The 16,810-nt window shown below is 40.7% G+C and overlaps 1 protein-coding gene across 1 annotated transcript in view; it reads left to right on the forward strand.

The window, feature by feature from the left end:
* Window positions 1-16,810, forward strand: part of LOC126457130 (replication factor C subunit 4) — a 61,003-nt gene that overhangs the window by 25,004 nt on the left and 19,189 nt on the right. The window contains exons 4-5 of the mRNA XM_050093194.1: window positions 9,043-9,239; window positions 10,168-10,364. Coding sequence (XP_049949151.1) covers window positions 9,043-9,239; window positions 10,168-10,364 — 394 coding nt within the window. The remainder of the gene's footprint in view (window positions 1-9,042; window positions 9,240-10,167; window positions 10,365-16,810) is intronic.

The following is a 16,810-nucleotide window of genomic DNA, read 5'->3' on the forward strand; positions in this document are numbered from 1 at the left end:
CACTGGGAGGATGACAATAGAGTGGCACGGGATTCAACTGGGGTGATGTTGGGGATTGTCGGGATTTTCTTCAAGAAGGACTGGGAGGCAACACTGGATGCGAGGAATTCCTGAAATGTCTGCGAGGGATGGTTTTGGGGGAGGGGAGGAGGATCCCTTTTGAGAAGGCGGTCGGAATTGTTCCAGACAGGGTTCAACACTGGGTCTAGTATTTGGGGGCTGTGTTTGTGCAGTGAAGTGATATTTCCAGTTGAGGTTCCGGGTGAATGAGAGGAGGTCTTTAACCAGGGCAGTGTGGTTGAATTTAGGCGTGGGGCTAGAGGTTAAGCCTTTTGATAGAACAGATGTCTCTGGAGGAGAGAGGGATCTGGATGAGAGGTTTAAAACTGAATTGGGACTGGTGATATGTGGCATTTGACTGTGGTTATAGTTGAGATTTGGTCTGTGTGGGGTATGTGCTGGGATTGGGAGATTGAGTAGGGTGGCTAGGCTAGGTTTGTTGGCTATGAGGGGGGTTTGTTGAAGGTTCTGTTGTGGTTGGTGTTTGTGAGGGATAGGGACCCCACTTCTTAGGTGTTGCACTAACACTGTGGATAGTTTCTTCAGGTGGTGTGTGGCATAGAACTCAAGTTTACAGCTGGCTTCTAGGATGATATTCCTAAGTGTGTTCTCCAAGCAGGGGTTTGAGAGGTGGAGGACTTTGAAGAGAGATAGGAGCTGTTGGGAGTGGTGGTTACACGAAGTAGTGTAGAGATTCAGGACAAGTTGGGTAAGGGCTAAGGACTGACGGTTCTGGAAGTCCAGGAGAGACTGTTGGAAGGAGGAATTGCACCCAGAGATGGGAACTTTTAAGGTAAGTCCTTTAGGGGTAATACCAAAGGTTAAACAGGACCAGAGGAAAAGTATGTGCGGTTGCAGTTTGGCTACAGTGAATGCATGTTTCCGGAATGAATGTAAATAATGTATAGGATTAGGGTACATAGTGGGTAACTAGTGGGTAGGGAAATTAAATAAGTAAAGTTAAAATAGTAATAATAAGAAGGAATAAAACAAGGAGGGAAGGAGGAGAAAGAAATTGTGTTGGTATTGTTCAATACCAAAGGAAGACCACTAAATAAAAGTACGGATAATGGTGGACCAGACCAAGCAAGTGTGTCCAGATCAGGGGAAACGAATACACGTTGCTCAAAAAAAGATAGCGAGTGGCGAAAAAAAGATCGCGGGTTCCGCAAAAAAGATCATGCGCGGTGCAAAAAAGTTTGCGGGTGGCGCAAAAAAGTTTGCGGGTGGCGCACGGGTGGCGCAAAAAAGTTTGCGGGTGGCGCAAAAAAGTTTGCGGGTGGCGCAAAAAAGTTTGCGGGTGGCGCAAAAAAGTTTGCGGGTGGCGCAAAAAAGTTTGCGGGTGGCGCAAAAAGGTTTGCGGGTGGCGCAAAAAGGTTTGCGGGTGGCGCAAAAAGGTTTGCGGGTGGCGCAAAAAGGTTTGCGGGTGGCGCAAAAAGGTTTGCGGGTGGCGCAAAAAAGTTTGCGGGTGGCGCAAAAAAGTTTGCGGGTGGCGCAAAAAAGTTCGCGGGTGGCACAGAAATGTTAGAAAAAATTTTTTCTGTGGCGGAGAAAGATAGCCAATGCCACAAAAAGATCGCCAGCAACACGAAATCGACGGAAATGGATGATACTGGTAGGTGTGGATGAGATTGTTTGCAGTGATTGTTGGCTGGAAAACAGCGTATAACGAACGTTAAAACTATGGAATGTTAAATAAATAAATAAAGAGAAGTGGACTATAAACGGAAGAAGATAATAGGAGGGAAGTGAAACTAGCACAGTTGGTGACGAAAATATTTATATACATAAAACACTGAAGAAGAGAAAGTGTTTAGATGACAGATGTAAGTGATAGCTAACAAAAGTGACAAAGCAATGAAGGATGTGGACCATATAGGTGATCTAAATGATTAATGGAAAATCTCATATAAAGATGTGAAACAAATACTAACAAAGAGATAGAGGGGCTGGCCAGTACTTGGCTCAGTACTGCCGATAGTTACACAAAACAGAACAGAAAATTTACGTTTCTAGCTTTCGAAACTTTGTTCCTTCGCCAGGGAGGAGAGATGGGAAAGAAAGGGAAAAAGGGAAAGTGGATTCAGTTACTCACAACCCAGGTTATGAAGCAACAGGGAAAGGTAAACAGGGAGGGTAGCCCAGTACAGTACACTTTAACATGTTAGTCAGTGATTGTCTGTAAATAGTTATTGTGGATATGTCTTATAAATATTTTACAAATTGTCTATAGCAGGGGTCTCCAAACTACGGCCCGCGAGCCGAAACCGGCCCGTGAGGGCCAGCAAACCGGCCCGCGTTAGCTGGCTGGACTTCCCCGGTATCCGGCCCGTCAAATATTTGAGGTGGTACCTGTACTGCCAACAATTGAGTTTATAGTCCTATCACGACCAATAGACCGCTACATTGGCTCTGTTACTCGCTACAAGACTACATAACTAAACTTATTGTTGTGCCGCTTGAAATAACAATGCGTTGACATACTCCACCTCTGTTACGTCTTGCAGTAATAGTGTTGCTAACAATGATTTTGAGATTTCATTAACTTTGCAGGACGCTTTCATGAAGAATGTGCAGTGACATACTTTTTTGTCAGTGAAATTCGCCAGAATAAAATAAGCCAGAATTTCGGTCAGGTACGTCCACCAATCAAAATTATGTAATTAAATAAAAATCGTAGTTCGTTTCAGTGCTAGCTATTCCCACAACCTTAGATTTTTGCGATTTCATCTTTCCTTTAGCCTTACATTATGGTGACCATGGAGTGCTAGGGTGCTTTAATCCCACTAGGTAGATCTTGGCCCTTATGACTTTGTGGAGGAGTCAATGTGGCCTGTGGGCTAAAAAGTTTGGAGACCCCTGGTCTATAGGATAGTGGTAGCATGTTTTCCTTTTTTAATTATTTCCATTGTTGTATTAATTTCCTGGTTATGATTAAATATTGATAGAAAGTAAAAATATTAACAAATAAATACCACCTGAAGATACAAAAATCTATATAATGCTAAATATAACAATAGTCTGTGACTAATTGATAGTGGTATATTCCAGCTCATTTTTTTGAAATTTTTCTAGAGGATCTAGAAAACAAGCAAAAGCTATTACAATACAAAAGCACCTGATCTTTCTAATGGAATAAAAAAAAAAGTGAGGTGATACCATTTAGCAATAGCAAAATGACATCAGAGTATGCCAAAATTGGTTGCAAAATATTTTGCTGGCATGTTTACATACTAATAACTCCTTGAATACTCACAAATAACTGTTGTAGTTCACTAGCGTTGATAACAAGTAACTTCTCTGCAGAACTGCTATGGGGCACTCAATATGTTGGAGTCACAAAATAGGTGAAAAATTATAGCAATCGATTTTTCTGGAACTTTGACCTCCTGTAGTATGAATATAGTGAGCATCATAACCTTGAAATTTTAGCAGTATGAGGCACACAAAAATTTCCTGCACTTAGTTGTAGAAGTTTTTACTGTGCAAAACATTTACAGCCAAAAGCTGTAAATGATGTCCTTTGAACAATTCATTCAGGCTGCAGACCTGTATTACAAGAAGATATTTCAAATATCTCGCCTACATTACTGCAGCTTTAATTTCATCAAAACTGTTTAGGGCTCACAAGACATTTCTTAGCCCCCTACTGAAAGTCTCCTAAAACCATTAATTTTTTGTGTCAAGAGCATAAATTTTACACAGCTTAGTTTTATTCTGTATGAAACAGCTGTGAAAATTTCATTTACACTAGACGGGTTCTGGTGGGGATGATTCCCATAATTGTTTATTTTGATGTGGAATAACCGTGTTTTAAATTATTTCACTAGTAATCGTGTATATGTTGTAGCCTCACTGGTCCAGTATAATTTTTAACTTCAGACAAAATTGAATGGGGCAGTGTGGGCTTTGGTGGGGTATTGGCTCTCTCTGGATGTCTTTCCAGGAGGGACGGCCCTTCTCTGTGTCTCATAAATAGATATTACCACACTTTGTCAAAAAATTACTAATTTATTTCCGTGGTACACTTCCGCAGTAACATGGCTTTTAAGGAAAGATTTACTTGGGCCATTTGTAAAAAATTAATGTTCACAAAGAATGCTACCCTAGAACTAGCTTTATTATTATCATCAACCTTTTTCACAGTATACAAAGCATGCACGTGTGCTTACTATTTATTTACATATTTGGTTTTTGCAAGTTGTGTACTTTTTCTTGTTGGCATTTATTTCTGCAACTGGGAAACTCACAATGTACTCTCATTGCTCTATTGTGTTCTTCTATGTAGGAAGAGGTCTTTATAGTAAAACTGTTCCCACTTTCTAAACAACTTATTCACTTCCTGTTTTGCATTTGCATTGATGTATGTGAATACAAGGTCCTCAGTTATAAAAGGGTAGAAGTTTCATAATTTCAGTGTCATAAACCATACATCATATAATGGATGGGTTGAGATTGTACATTCTTGGATCTGAAGCATGTTATTGGTGGGTAAAGATGCAAAAAAAGTACAAAAGTATGGTCTTTATAAAATCTGTTGTGAATTTTTTTCATTTGATGCAAGCTGAAACTGTAGGATTGGTTAAAATATCTGCTAAAATATAAATATATATATATATATATATAGGTGCACCCAGAATTTGGATACAGGAGAGAATCGTTAAGTGAGCTGCAGTCCATCAAATTTTGGCAGTCGTAAGATCCAAATGAGAATGAACTAGTGTTTGCTATTTTAACGTTGCGAGTTTCCCATGATTGATTTGGAGGAATATATGGTAGGGTAGTTGGGAGACACATTTAAAGTGCATAGTGCCAGTAATTAAAAAAAAAAAGCCCATAATAGGTTAAAGAAAAATATGTCATTCATGCATAAGTAAAGAAGTCTTTTATACTGCTGCAAGTAGTGTGTTAGCACATTCTGGGATTCATGTAAAGTTCGTCTTGAATTCGATCCTTGTTGTCTGTTCTGATTTATTAAAGCATTTCTCGTGAATACTGGCATGACTTCTTCAAAGCCTTGCATATTGAGGTGAGGGTGGCTCGAATGTTAATGACTTCTCTATAGGCCACAATTTGACAGAGTAGCAGAAACACTGAACCAAGTGGTTGACTGTCTTAGAATCATAGAAGCAGTGAGAAAACAACTACGTATTTAATGGTTAATATATCAGTTGAGGGCATTGGCTTGCTGTGGTTAGCAGCCAGTGGCACAAGCTGGTCCAGACAGCAGCACTGATGGCAGCAAAGCCAGTTGACGGCACTGCTCTCAGCAGGATACTGGGCTTGTGTTGTAACTGGGTCCCCTGCAGCACACTGTCTTATGCTGCATCAGTACAGCCAACCCACCCAGGCGGCAGCAAAGAGCAGAGATGCGCCATGCTCTGGAACTCATGATCCCACCATAGGATGCAGTGACAGCAGTCTATGTATGCAAGTCTGCAGTACCAGAGTGTGGGCTTGCAGGTAGGTGGCAGCAACTCAGATGCAGGTGTGGCCCTGTACCTCTGACAAGGGAACCTCACCATCGCACCCCCCTCAGATTTAGTTATAATTTGGCACAGTGGATAGGCCTTGAAAAACTGAACACAGATCAATCGAGAAAACAGGAAGAAGTTGTGTGCAACTATGAAAAAATAAGCAAAATATACAAACTGAGTAGTCCATGGGCAACATAGGCTACATCAAGGATAATGTGAGCACAGGAGCGCAGTGGTCCCGTGGTTAGCGTGAGCACCTGCAAAAAGTTTACTTTATTTTTGCAAAGTTATGATCTGTCCGTTCGTTTATTGACGTCTCTGTTCACTGTAATAAGTTTAGTGCGATTAGTAGACGAAAGGACGTGCCTCTCCAATGGGAACCGAAAACATTTGATCCAGGAAAACACGTCTGATATATTCTATACGACACTTGTGACAGCATGTGCGTCACATGACAGGAATATGTTGTCGACCCACCTAACTTGCACACTTGGCGAATAGGTAAAAAGATTCTTCTACCTTGCCCGATTTAGGTTTTCTTGTGGATGTGATAATCACTCCCAAAAAAGTGATGAAAACATAAGAGTGTGTCACATAAACTGCAACAAATGAATGCAACAGTTTCACAGTCGCACAGTTTTCTCTGTGCTCTGTCAAAACATATGTTTTTAACGTTTTCAAATTTGTCCGTGTGTAGACCGTCAAATCCTGCATATGTCCAAGCAAATCTGAATGTGTCCTGGAATTTTGGAGAGCGAAGTTGATTATGTGTTAGTGCCTGAACTCTGATAATTGTCTGAAAATAAAAAATTAAACTTTTCGCTCGAGGGAAGACTTAAACCAAGGACCTCTCGTTCCGCAGCTGCTCACGCTAACCACGGGACCACGGCGCTCCTGAGCTCACATTGTCCTAAATGTTGCCTATCTTGCACATGGACTACTCAGTTTGTATATTTTGCTTATTTTTTTCATAGTTCCACACAACTTCTTCCTGTTTTCTCGATTGATCTGTGTTCAGTTTTTCAAGGCCTATCCACTGTGCCAAATTATAACTAAATCTGAGGGGGGTGTGATGGGGAGGTTCCCTTGTGAGTGAGATGTATAGCAAACTCAAGTGGCAGACTCTGCAAGAGAGGCGCTCTGCATCGCGTTGTAGCTTGCTGTCCAGGTTTCGAGAGGATGCGTTTCTGGATGAGGTATCGAATATATTGCTTCCTCTTACTTATACCTCCCAAGGAGATCAGGAATGTAAAATTAGAGAGATTCGAGCACGCATGGAGGCTTTCCGGCAGTTGTTCTTCCCGCGAACCATACGCGACTGGATCAGGGAAGGGAGGTAATGACAGTGGCATGTAAAGTGCCCTCCACCACACACTGTTAGGTGGCTTGCGGAGTATAAATGTAGATGTAGATGTAGAATCTAAAGGCAGGTGAAGTCAGCCAGCAGATGGCCTCCAGCCAGAAGGCACCAGTTCAGCTCCCAGCAGCATCAGGATTTGGTGCAGCCCAAAGATCCACAAGCAGCAGAAGCGGAGTCTGTTACCAGAAGGATGACAGACCCACATCATGTCTACAACTGCCACAGAGTAGCTGTCAGATGGTTGTGGATGATGACAGAAACTGCATTGCTGGAATGAGTGATATTTATGGTTTCACAACCCATCCCTGTTGTGACAAGGCACCATTTCTGATTACGTAGGCCCGAGAAGCAGCACAGAGCCAATGTCAACTGTGACATAATCCTTGTCACCCTTGTGGCTACCTGGCCCTCGTGCAATGCTGTGCAAACAGTGTTCCAGTCCCAGCAACAGCAGTGGGGGTTGGTCATGTGTTAATCATTCTCGCTTTAGTGCCAGGCTGGAGGTTCGTTATGCCATTTTGTCCATTATACAGCCTCTTATGTCAGAATGCAAGGACAGTTTTCTTTTTGCTGGCCTATGGGTTACAGATGCCGATTTGAAAGGCAGTGGCACAACTCCTTATTCAGGTGTTAACACAAACAAAAGAAGTAACTATTTATTCTCATCAGCAATTAGCTGTTCAAATAATGCGTTAACTTTTTGGAGAATAGGATATAATTGTGACTCATTTCATCCATTGTTCATGCACAAGAAGTTAGGGACAGTCAGTCAATGTTAATTTTCTGAGTGCAGTTGGGAATTATACTGAATCAATTCCGGTAAATATCGAGACATAATAATCTATAACTGTGGGAGAACCCAATAGCTACATTTTATTTATTTTCTAATCCAACTCTGTGTATATATTTACAGCTGAATAAGACTCCTCAGTTATTTATAACATATGAATTCTACTCCATGTTTTCACAATGATTGCTGTTTTCACTGGGTAATTATTGTTGTGCTTTGAACTTGGAAATTACTCACTCACTGTCAGACCATGAATCCTTCAATTCTTTCTTTTAGGCATGTGTTCAATAGCAAGTAAACTGCTGAAAGTCACTTGTAGAAGCTGTTGCTGTAAGTTCTTTGACATGGGAACATCACCAGCAAATTGACTTTTGTAAATTTTGTCAACCTCGAGAAGTATCTTTCGTAGGTGAGAGGAAACAGTTTCTTGCATCTTGCTACAATTACTTGCTGAAATTGCCAATTGCTGGAAGTTCTTCTCACACTAAAACTTCCAAAAAATTTGTGCGTTCAATACCAGTACGAACATCTCAATATCAAAAAGTGAGAAATATATGTGGAGGAAGTAGTGGCCACTTTGGGCATCAATCTGAGAGGGGCACCCAACTGCAAGATTTGTATATAGTGCATATCACAATTAGTAGTGAAAATTGACAGGGTGCAAGGGAAAGAAGGGGAGGCGAATGACAAATGACAAGTTGCTTGTGTGGGAAAAATGTTCATGAGCCAGCCCTGCTAACATGAGCGCGCACGTGCCGATGCCTCCCCCTCCCCCCCTCCTCCCCCCCCCCCCCCCCCACACACACATAATAATATGAATGTTTGATTGTAAATAGGGGAGTTGCTGTATAGATGGCACCTGAACTTGTTATAGCCGATCTCACAGGTGTAATTCAGATTTATAGTTCATTAAGTGTTGGTGTTAATTTCGTTCTTTGAATATTTTGATTTTTGTGCAAGTTACGATTTGTTGTAGTTGGTAATTTATGACTGGATATGTTTTCATAGCATAATATTACTGACACGCATCCCAGAGAGTGTAATTTCTTCCAGTGTTTTGGCTGATAACCTTACAGCCATCTTCTGAGTTGAGTCACTGACAGAACTTAAACCACTTGACACAGAGCTGTGGAGTGAAGGTGCACACATACATTTATTCCACAGCATTGTGTCAAGGGTTTTAAATTGTCAGTGACTCACCTCGAAGATGGCTGTAAGGTTATCAGCTGAAATATTGTAGGAAGAAATAACTATCATGGCTGCATGCCTGAAAGCTGATGGACTATTCTATTCACTACAGAAATTTCAGTATCCTGTTTCAAGATATGTTGAAGATAACTTTCATTTCATTTCAGTGGTCGACCATGTCCTGCATTCAAAATCATCATTTTAGATGAGGCAGATTCAATGACAAGTGCAGCACAAGCAGCACTTCGCCGAACAATGGAGAAAGAAACTAGATCAACACGGTTTTGTCTTATCTGCAATTATGTTAGCCGTATTATTGAGCCACTTACGTCAAGATGCACAAAATTTAGATTTAAGCCACTAGGTAAGGAGTGCATATTGCATTTGGTTGCTTTTTAAAATGCGTAAAATTGTTAATAGCTTCTACATTACAAATATTTCTGTATTAAATTAAATTATAGGTGGCTGTGCCATTTTATTGCTTGCAACAATGCACAGTGTGTCTGGACAAGAAGTATGCAGTTTTGTGGTATATGTATAATTATTTTATTATTAGAGTAATAGTATGTTCATAATAAACATTCCACAACAGAAAGTAAATTAAAACTCAGGACAGTGAATCAGTCATCTGCCTTGCACACAAATATCAGCAACTGCACTAGGTTTCAAGCATTCCATTCTTCCAGCATCAGTTCAAAAACATGCACTGATTGTTTCAATGGTTGCCTGGGCAGATGGATGATATGGGACTAGAAAAGATGATGGCAGCAGAGATGGGTTTAAAACAAAAACAAGGCATTGTTGTTTCTGCAGTATGCACACACAGTTTGTGGTAGTTACTTTTCTGCTGTTTATTGTCATGACTCATTCCTCAGTCTTCTCCTGCCGTCTGTGTTACCACGGGAGAGTGTGTAAGAGAGAAAGTGGATCAAAAATGGGAAATGTAGTTATTAAGAACTCATTAAGATGGCTGCATTCACAAAGAGTGGCTTGTTATGGAAATGGTTAGAATTTTTAGGTGTTACAACACTAATTATAGTTTCCAATAACTAGAGAAAGGCAAAGATAAGGAAATTACCCCAAGAACAAAGATAGTTTGGAATTGTTGGTTTCAAAAATGCTGGTAATCAGATTATGGTTTTTACACTTGCCAACAACCACAGGATTAAGAATTTAAAATATTCATTTACATGTTGTGATTGGACTTTAGTATTCTTGTCCTGTGTTTCAACAGCACTATTATATTATTTCCCAGTGTAATTAATGCATGTGAATGAATTATTGTGTTGCAGATCGGTCTATGATTCTGGAACGGTTACAATATATTTGCACAGAAGAGAAAGTGACATACAACAATGATGCTTTGGAATGTCTCGTGGATATGTCTGGTGGTGACATGCGCCGTGCAATTACATGCCTGCAATCATGTGTTAGATTAAGTGGGAAGGAAAGAACGGTCCACAAGAGTGATGTCCTAGAAGTCACAGGGGTATGGAAAATTTTAGTGATAAAAAGGTTGGCAGAGGAATAATAGGGCAATAATGTTCAGTATTTTTGAGCAATTTTGAGAAGGTTAGCAGAAGACAGCAATTATGTTAGACAAGAGAACATGGAATAAGTGTTATGTAAGTGCTCTGATGAGCTGGAAGAAAGTGCTAGATGCCTTGCTGTTGATAAAGAAATTTCCCAAACATACAAAATATCAGCCATTAAGCAGTCCAGCAAAGTTTTTTTAATAATTAGAGCATTCTGGGCTCTTCAAAGGGTGGACAATGACAGACTGGCATATTTCACAGGTTTTCACGTGTTTCTACAGGATCAGCCAGGAACAAAAAAAGTAACTCTTCTAAATTGATTGATTTTACTTCATGTTTTGTGAAGTTACTAATGTTTATAGGTTATAATAACCTATTTCTTTGGGGCTTGGAAAAATGATGGATGTTGTTGTTGTGGTCTTCAGTCCTGAGACTGGTTTGATGCAGCTCTCCAAGCTACTCTATCCTGTGCAAGCTTCTTCATCTCCCAGTACCTACTGCAACCTACATCCTTCTGAATCTGCTTAGTGTATTCATCTCTTGGTCTCCCTCTACGATTTTTACCCTCCACGCTGCCCTCCAATGCTAAATTTGTGATCCCTTGATGCCTCAAAACGTGTCCTACGAACCGATCCCTTCTTCTAGTCAAGTTGTGCCACAAACTTCTCTTCTCCCCAATCTTATTCAATACCTCCTCATTAGTTACGTGATCTACCCACCTTATCTTCAGCATTCTTCTGTAGCACCACATTTCGAAAGCTTCTATTCTCTTCTTGTCCAAATTAGTTATCGTCCATGTTTCACTTCCATACATGGCTACACTCTATACAAATACTTTCAGAAACGACTTCCTGACACTTAAATCTATACTCGATGTTAACAAATTTCTCTTCTTCAGAAACGCTTTCCTTGCCATTGCCAGTCTACATTTTATATCCTCTCTACTTCGACCATCATCAGTTATTTTGCTCCCTAAATAGCAAAACTCCTTTACTACTTTAAGTGTCTCATTTCCTAAACTAATTCCCTCAGCATCACCCGATTTAATTTGACTACATTCCATTATCCTCGTTTTGCTTTTGTTGATGTTCATCTTATATCCTCCTTTAATTTGACTACATTCCATTATCCTCGTTTTGCTTTTGTTGATGTTCATCTTATATCCTCCTTTCAAGACACTGTCCATTCCGTTCAACTGCTCTTCCAAGTCCTTTGCTGTCCCTGACAGAATTACAATGTCATCGGCGAACCTCAAAGTTTTTACTTCTTCTCCATGAATTTTAATACCTATCCAAATTTTTCTTTTGTTTCCTTTACTGCTTGCTCAAAATACAGATTGAATAACATCAGGGAGAGGCTACAACCCTGCCCCACTCCTTTCCCAACCACTGCTTCCTTTTCATGCCCCTCGACTCTTATAACTGCCATCTGGTTTCTGTACAAATTGTAAATAGCCTTTCGCTCCCTGTATTTGACCCCTGCCACCTTCAGAATTTGAAAGAGAGTATTCCAGTCAACATTGTCAAAAGCTTTCTCTAAGTCTACAAATGCTAGAAACGTAGGTTTGCCTTTCCTTAATCTTCCTTCTAAGATAAGTCGTAAGGTTAGTATTGCCTCACATGTTCCAACATTTATACAGAATCCAAACTGATCTTCCCCAAGGTCGGCTTCTACCAGTTTTTCCATTCGTCTGTAAAGAATTCACGTTAGTATTTTGCAGCTGTGACTTATTAAACTGATAGTTCGGTAATTTTTACATCTGTCAACACCTGCTTTCTTTGGGATTGGAATTATTATATTCTTCTTGAAGTCTGAGGGTATTTCACCTGTCTCATACATCTTGCTCACCAGATGGTAGAGTTTTGTCATGACTGGCTCTCCCAAGGCCATCAGTAGTTCTAATGGAATGTTGTCTACTCCCGGGGCCTTGTTTTGACTCGGGTCTTTCAGTGCTCTGTCAAACTCTTCACGCAGTATCTTATTTCCCATTTCGTCTTCATCTACATCCTCTTCCATTTCCATAATATTGTCCTCAAGTACATCGCCCTTGTATAAACCCTCTATATACTCCTTCCACCTTTCTGCCTTCCCTTCTTTGCTTAGAACTGGGTTGCCATCTGAGTTCTTGATATTCATACAAGTGGTTCTCTTCTCTCCAAAAGTCTCTTTAATTTTCCTGTAGGCAGTATCTATCTTACCCATAGTGAGACAAGCCTCTACATCCTTACATTTGTCCTCTAGCCATCCCTGTTTAACCATTTTGCACTTCCTGTCGATCTCATTTATGAGACGTTTGTATTCCTTTTTGCCTGCTTCATTTACTGCATTTTTATATTTTCTCCTTTCATCAATTAAATTCAATATTTCTTCTGTCACCCAAGGATTTCTACTAGCCCTCGTCTTTTTACCTACTTGATCGTCTGCTGCCTTCACTACTTCATCCCTCAGAGCTACCCATTCTTCTTCTACTGTATTTCTTTCCCCCATTCCTGTCAATTGTTCCCTTATGCTCTCCCTGAAACTCTGTACAACCTCTGGTTCTTTCAGTTTATCCAGGTCCCATCTCCTTAAATTCCCACCTTTTTGCAGCTTCTTCAGTTTCAAACTGCAGTTCATAACCAATAGATTGTGGTCAGAATCCACATCTGACCCTGGAAATGTCTTACAATTTAAAACCTGGTTCCTGAATCTCTGTCTTACCATTATATAATCTATCTGATACCTTTTAGTATCTCCAGGATTCTTCCAGGTATACAACCTTATTTTATGATTCTTGAACCAAGTGTTAGCTATGATTAAGTTATGCTCTGTGCAAAATTCTACCAGACGGCTTCCTCTTTCATTTCTTCCCCCAATACATATTCACCTACTATGTTTCCTTCTCTCCCTTTTCCTACTGACGAATTCATCACCCATGACTATTAAATTTTCGTCTCCCTTCACTACCTGAATAATTTCTTTTATCTCGTCATACATTTCATCTATTTCTTCATCATCTGCAGAGCTAGTTGGCATATAAACTTGTTTTAAATTTTCTAACCTACCTGCCCGATTAAGTGATCTGACATTCCACACTCCGATCCCTAGAACGCCAGTTTTCTTTCTCCTGATAACGACGTCCTCTTGAGTAGTCCCCGCCCGGAGATCCGAATGGGGGACTATTTTACCTCCGGAATATTTTACCCAAGAGGACTCCATCATCATTTAATCATACAGTAAAGCTGCATGTCCTCGGGAAAAGTTACAGCTGTAGTTTCCCCTTGCTTTCAGCCGTTCGCAGTACCAGCACAGCAAGGCCATTTTGGTTAATGTTACAAGGCCAGATCAGTCAATCATCCAGACTGTTGCCCCTGCAACTACTGAAAAGGCTGCTGCCCCTCTTCAGGAACCACATGTTTGTCTGGCCTCTCAACAGGTACCCCTCCGTTGTGGTTGCACCTACGGTATGACCATCTGTATCGCTGAGGCCCGCAAGCCTCCCCACCAACGGCAAGGTCCATGGTTCATGGGGGGGATATTGGAGGGAAAACCAAGACTATTTATCATTAGAGTGTAGTCTGCAGCCACAGATTTTTGAGTAATTTGTTTTGTTTTTATTGCTGTTAGTATGCAAGCTGGCCAAGTGTAATCCCTTAAATGGCAAGTGTTTGTGCAGGTACGGTGTGTCCACTGTATTGCTGATCAAGTATTCTTGTCCTCTGGAGGTCTGACTACTGAATCAGTTTTCTCAATTTTTGTAATAGAACTGTCCATTTTTTATGTTTTGCCCTGGAAACTATAAAGAAGTTTGTGGTGAAAATCAAGTAAAGAGTTATACTCAAGGAAGGAGTAAAATTCAAGTGAAGCATTCTTTTAATGTTTACTGTATTTTAATCTGTGGGTATTATTTCGTGAATATGATACATGTGCCTGTTAAAATTAAAAATATGCACATTTCTCAGTCTGAGTAACATCTCATTGATAGTAAGAATTACTACAATTCAGTAGTCCGTTCAGTAGACGTGACTTTGAGAGCTAACATGCTGTGCATGATTTATGATACTTACTATTCATTAAGGTAAAACTTTCCTACATAAAAGAGCTGTTTAAACATTGTGGTACATGACATTTGAACTGAATTAGTAGTCAATCACTTTTAGTGTGACTTTCAGCGTAACATGGATTCCAAACCACAGTGCAGCTTGGCATCTTTCGTGAGCTTCAACCTTTGCCAAAGGTGAAAGAAGTGCTGATGATTGATAGCATCTGGGGATTGGATCCAGATATTTGGATTTATAGTCTCGCACTTAACCCACTAGGCACTGAGCTTCACTTTTTCATCCATTACCATGCACAAAACTTCCTTCATATATGATCTTGAGGTAATGAATTGTACACTTTTCATGTATCAAGAATAAGTGAACCTTACCAATATTATCACCCCCAGGATTTTTCTTTCCAGTATGTTTTTATAAAGTTGTTGTGTCAAATTAGATGCTCAGTTACTTTTGTTGGGTTAGGTAATTTTTTTACTTTTTGTTAACTAGCACAAAGAGGAGAAGTAGGGAAACCCCATGGTGGAACAACATATGTAAAGAGGCAGTACTTCGAAAGAACAAAGCCTTCAGAGAATGGTTCCAGACCCGAACAGAGGAAGCTAGGGTAAAATATAAGGAAAGCAAGAAAGCGGCACAGACCATAGTAAGGGCGGAGAAGAAGAAGTGGATGGAAAAATGGACAAGAATGTTAGAAGAGGACAGTGAAGGGAACAAAAAAGTACTCTACACCATGGTAAGAAATAAGAGGAACGACAGAAGCGAGTGCCTGAGGATCATGGATAATAATGGAAGAGTTGTGGAGGAAATGCATGAGCTCAAAAAGATTTGGAAGGAGTACTTTGAAGATCTGTTGAATGCCGCCAAGCGGGTAACTAACAGCGATGGAGAGCCTAAGGCAGCAGACGATTATAATAGTGGGGAAATTGATGATCTAACTTGGAATGAAGTGGAAGAAGCCATAAAGAGGATGAAAGGGGGCAAGGCACCCGGTTGGGACGAAGTAACAGTGGATATGATACGAGCAGCAGGAGAAGTAGGAACCCAGTGGCTATACAGAGTGCTGAGGGTGATGTGGAAGGAGAACAGAATTCCTGAGGATTGGAAGAAAGGAATTATAGTCCCGATCTTCAAGAAAGGGGATAAAAGGAGATGTGAGAACTACAGAGGAATCACCCTGCTATGCCACTGCGGAAAAATCTATGAAAAGATCCTGGAGAAGAGAATAAGAAGCAGTATTGAAAGTAGACTGCATGAGGAGCAGTACGGTTTCAGACCGGGAAGATCAAAAATGGACCTCATATTTGCGGTAAGGCAACTGCAAGAAAGGCACTATGAGTACGGGAAGGACTTAATCATGGCCTTTTTGGATATTGAGAAGGCGTATGACAATATCTGTAGGGACAAGCTCTGGGATGTGCTGAACGCAAAAGGGATAGATGAAGCGATAACACGAAAAGTCAGAAAAATGTATGAGGGAAGTGAGAGTTGTGTGAAAGTGGGGAGGGAACGTACTGCATGGTTCAAGCTGCAAAATGGGCTGCAACAGGGAAGTGCTCTTTCGCCTTTATTGTTTATTATTGTTATGGATGAAATCCTACAGCAAGTATCAGATGCAATTGGAGATCATAAAATGAAAGCAGTGCTTTTTGCCGATGACCTGATGTTATGGGGAAATTGCGAGAAGGAGGTGCAAGAGCAATTAGATGCATGGGAGGCAACGGCAGCACAATATGGAATGCATTTCTCTGCAAAGAAAAGTGAAATAATCGTCACAACAAGGAAGAAGAATAGGCCAAATGTGGATATAACTTGTGGAGGGGAAAAACTACAAGTAGTAGAGAACTTCAAGTACCTGGGAAGCGTGATTGAAAGTAAGGGGGGAAACGCAATGGAAATAAATGAAAGGTGCACAAAAGCAGGGCAGTTCTACAAATGCATTAGGGGGCTTATTTGGAGCAAGGAGGTGCCACAGAAATCCAAGGGAATTATATACCGAACCTACTTTGTCCCCATATTGGCATACGGAAGTGAGACATGGGTAATGCACAAAAGCGACAAAAGTAGAATACAGGCTAGTGAAATGAAGTTCCATAGGAGCAGGTTGGGTGTAACAAGACGAGACAGATTGCGAAATGTGTATGTGAGGGAAAGACTAAAGGAGGAACCAGTACAGGACAGGATAGAAAAATCAAGACTGCAGTGGTATGGACACATGAAGAGAATGGATGAGGGAAGAATTCCAAAGAGGATGTTTGATCTGCAACTGGAGGGGAAGAGGCCCAGAGGAAGACCAAGAGATAGATGGGTGAAGGGAGTGAAGGAATGTGTGATGAGAAGAGGAGAGAACTGGACGAAGGTGGAAG

The sequence above is a fragment of the Schistocerca serialis genome, chromosome 2, assembly GCF_023864345.2.
Source record: "Schistocerca serialis cubense isolate TAMUIC-IGC-003099 chromosome 2, iqSchSeri2.2, whole genome shotgun sequence".
Taxonomy (NCBI): domain Eukaryota; kingdom Metazoa; phylum Arthropoda; class Insecta; order Orthoptera; family Acrididae; genus Schistocerca; species Schistocerca serialis.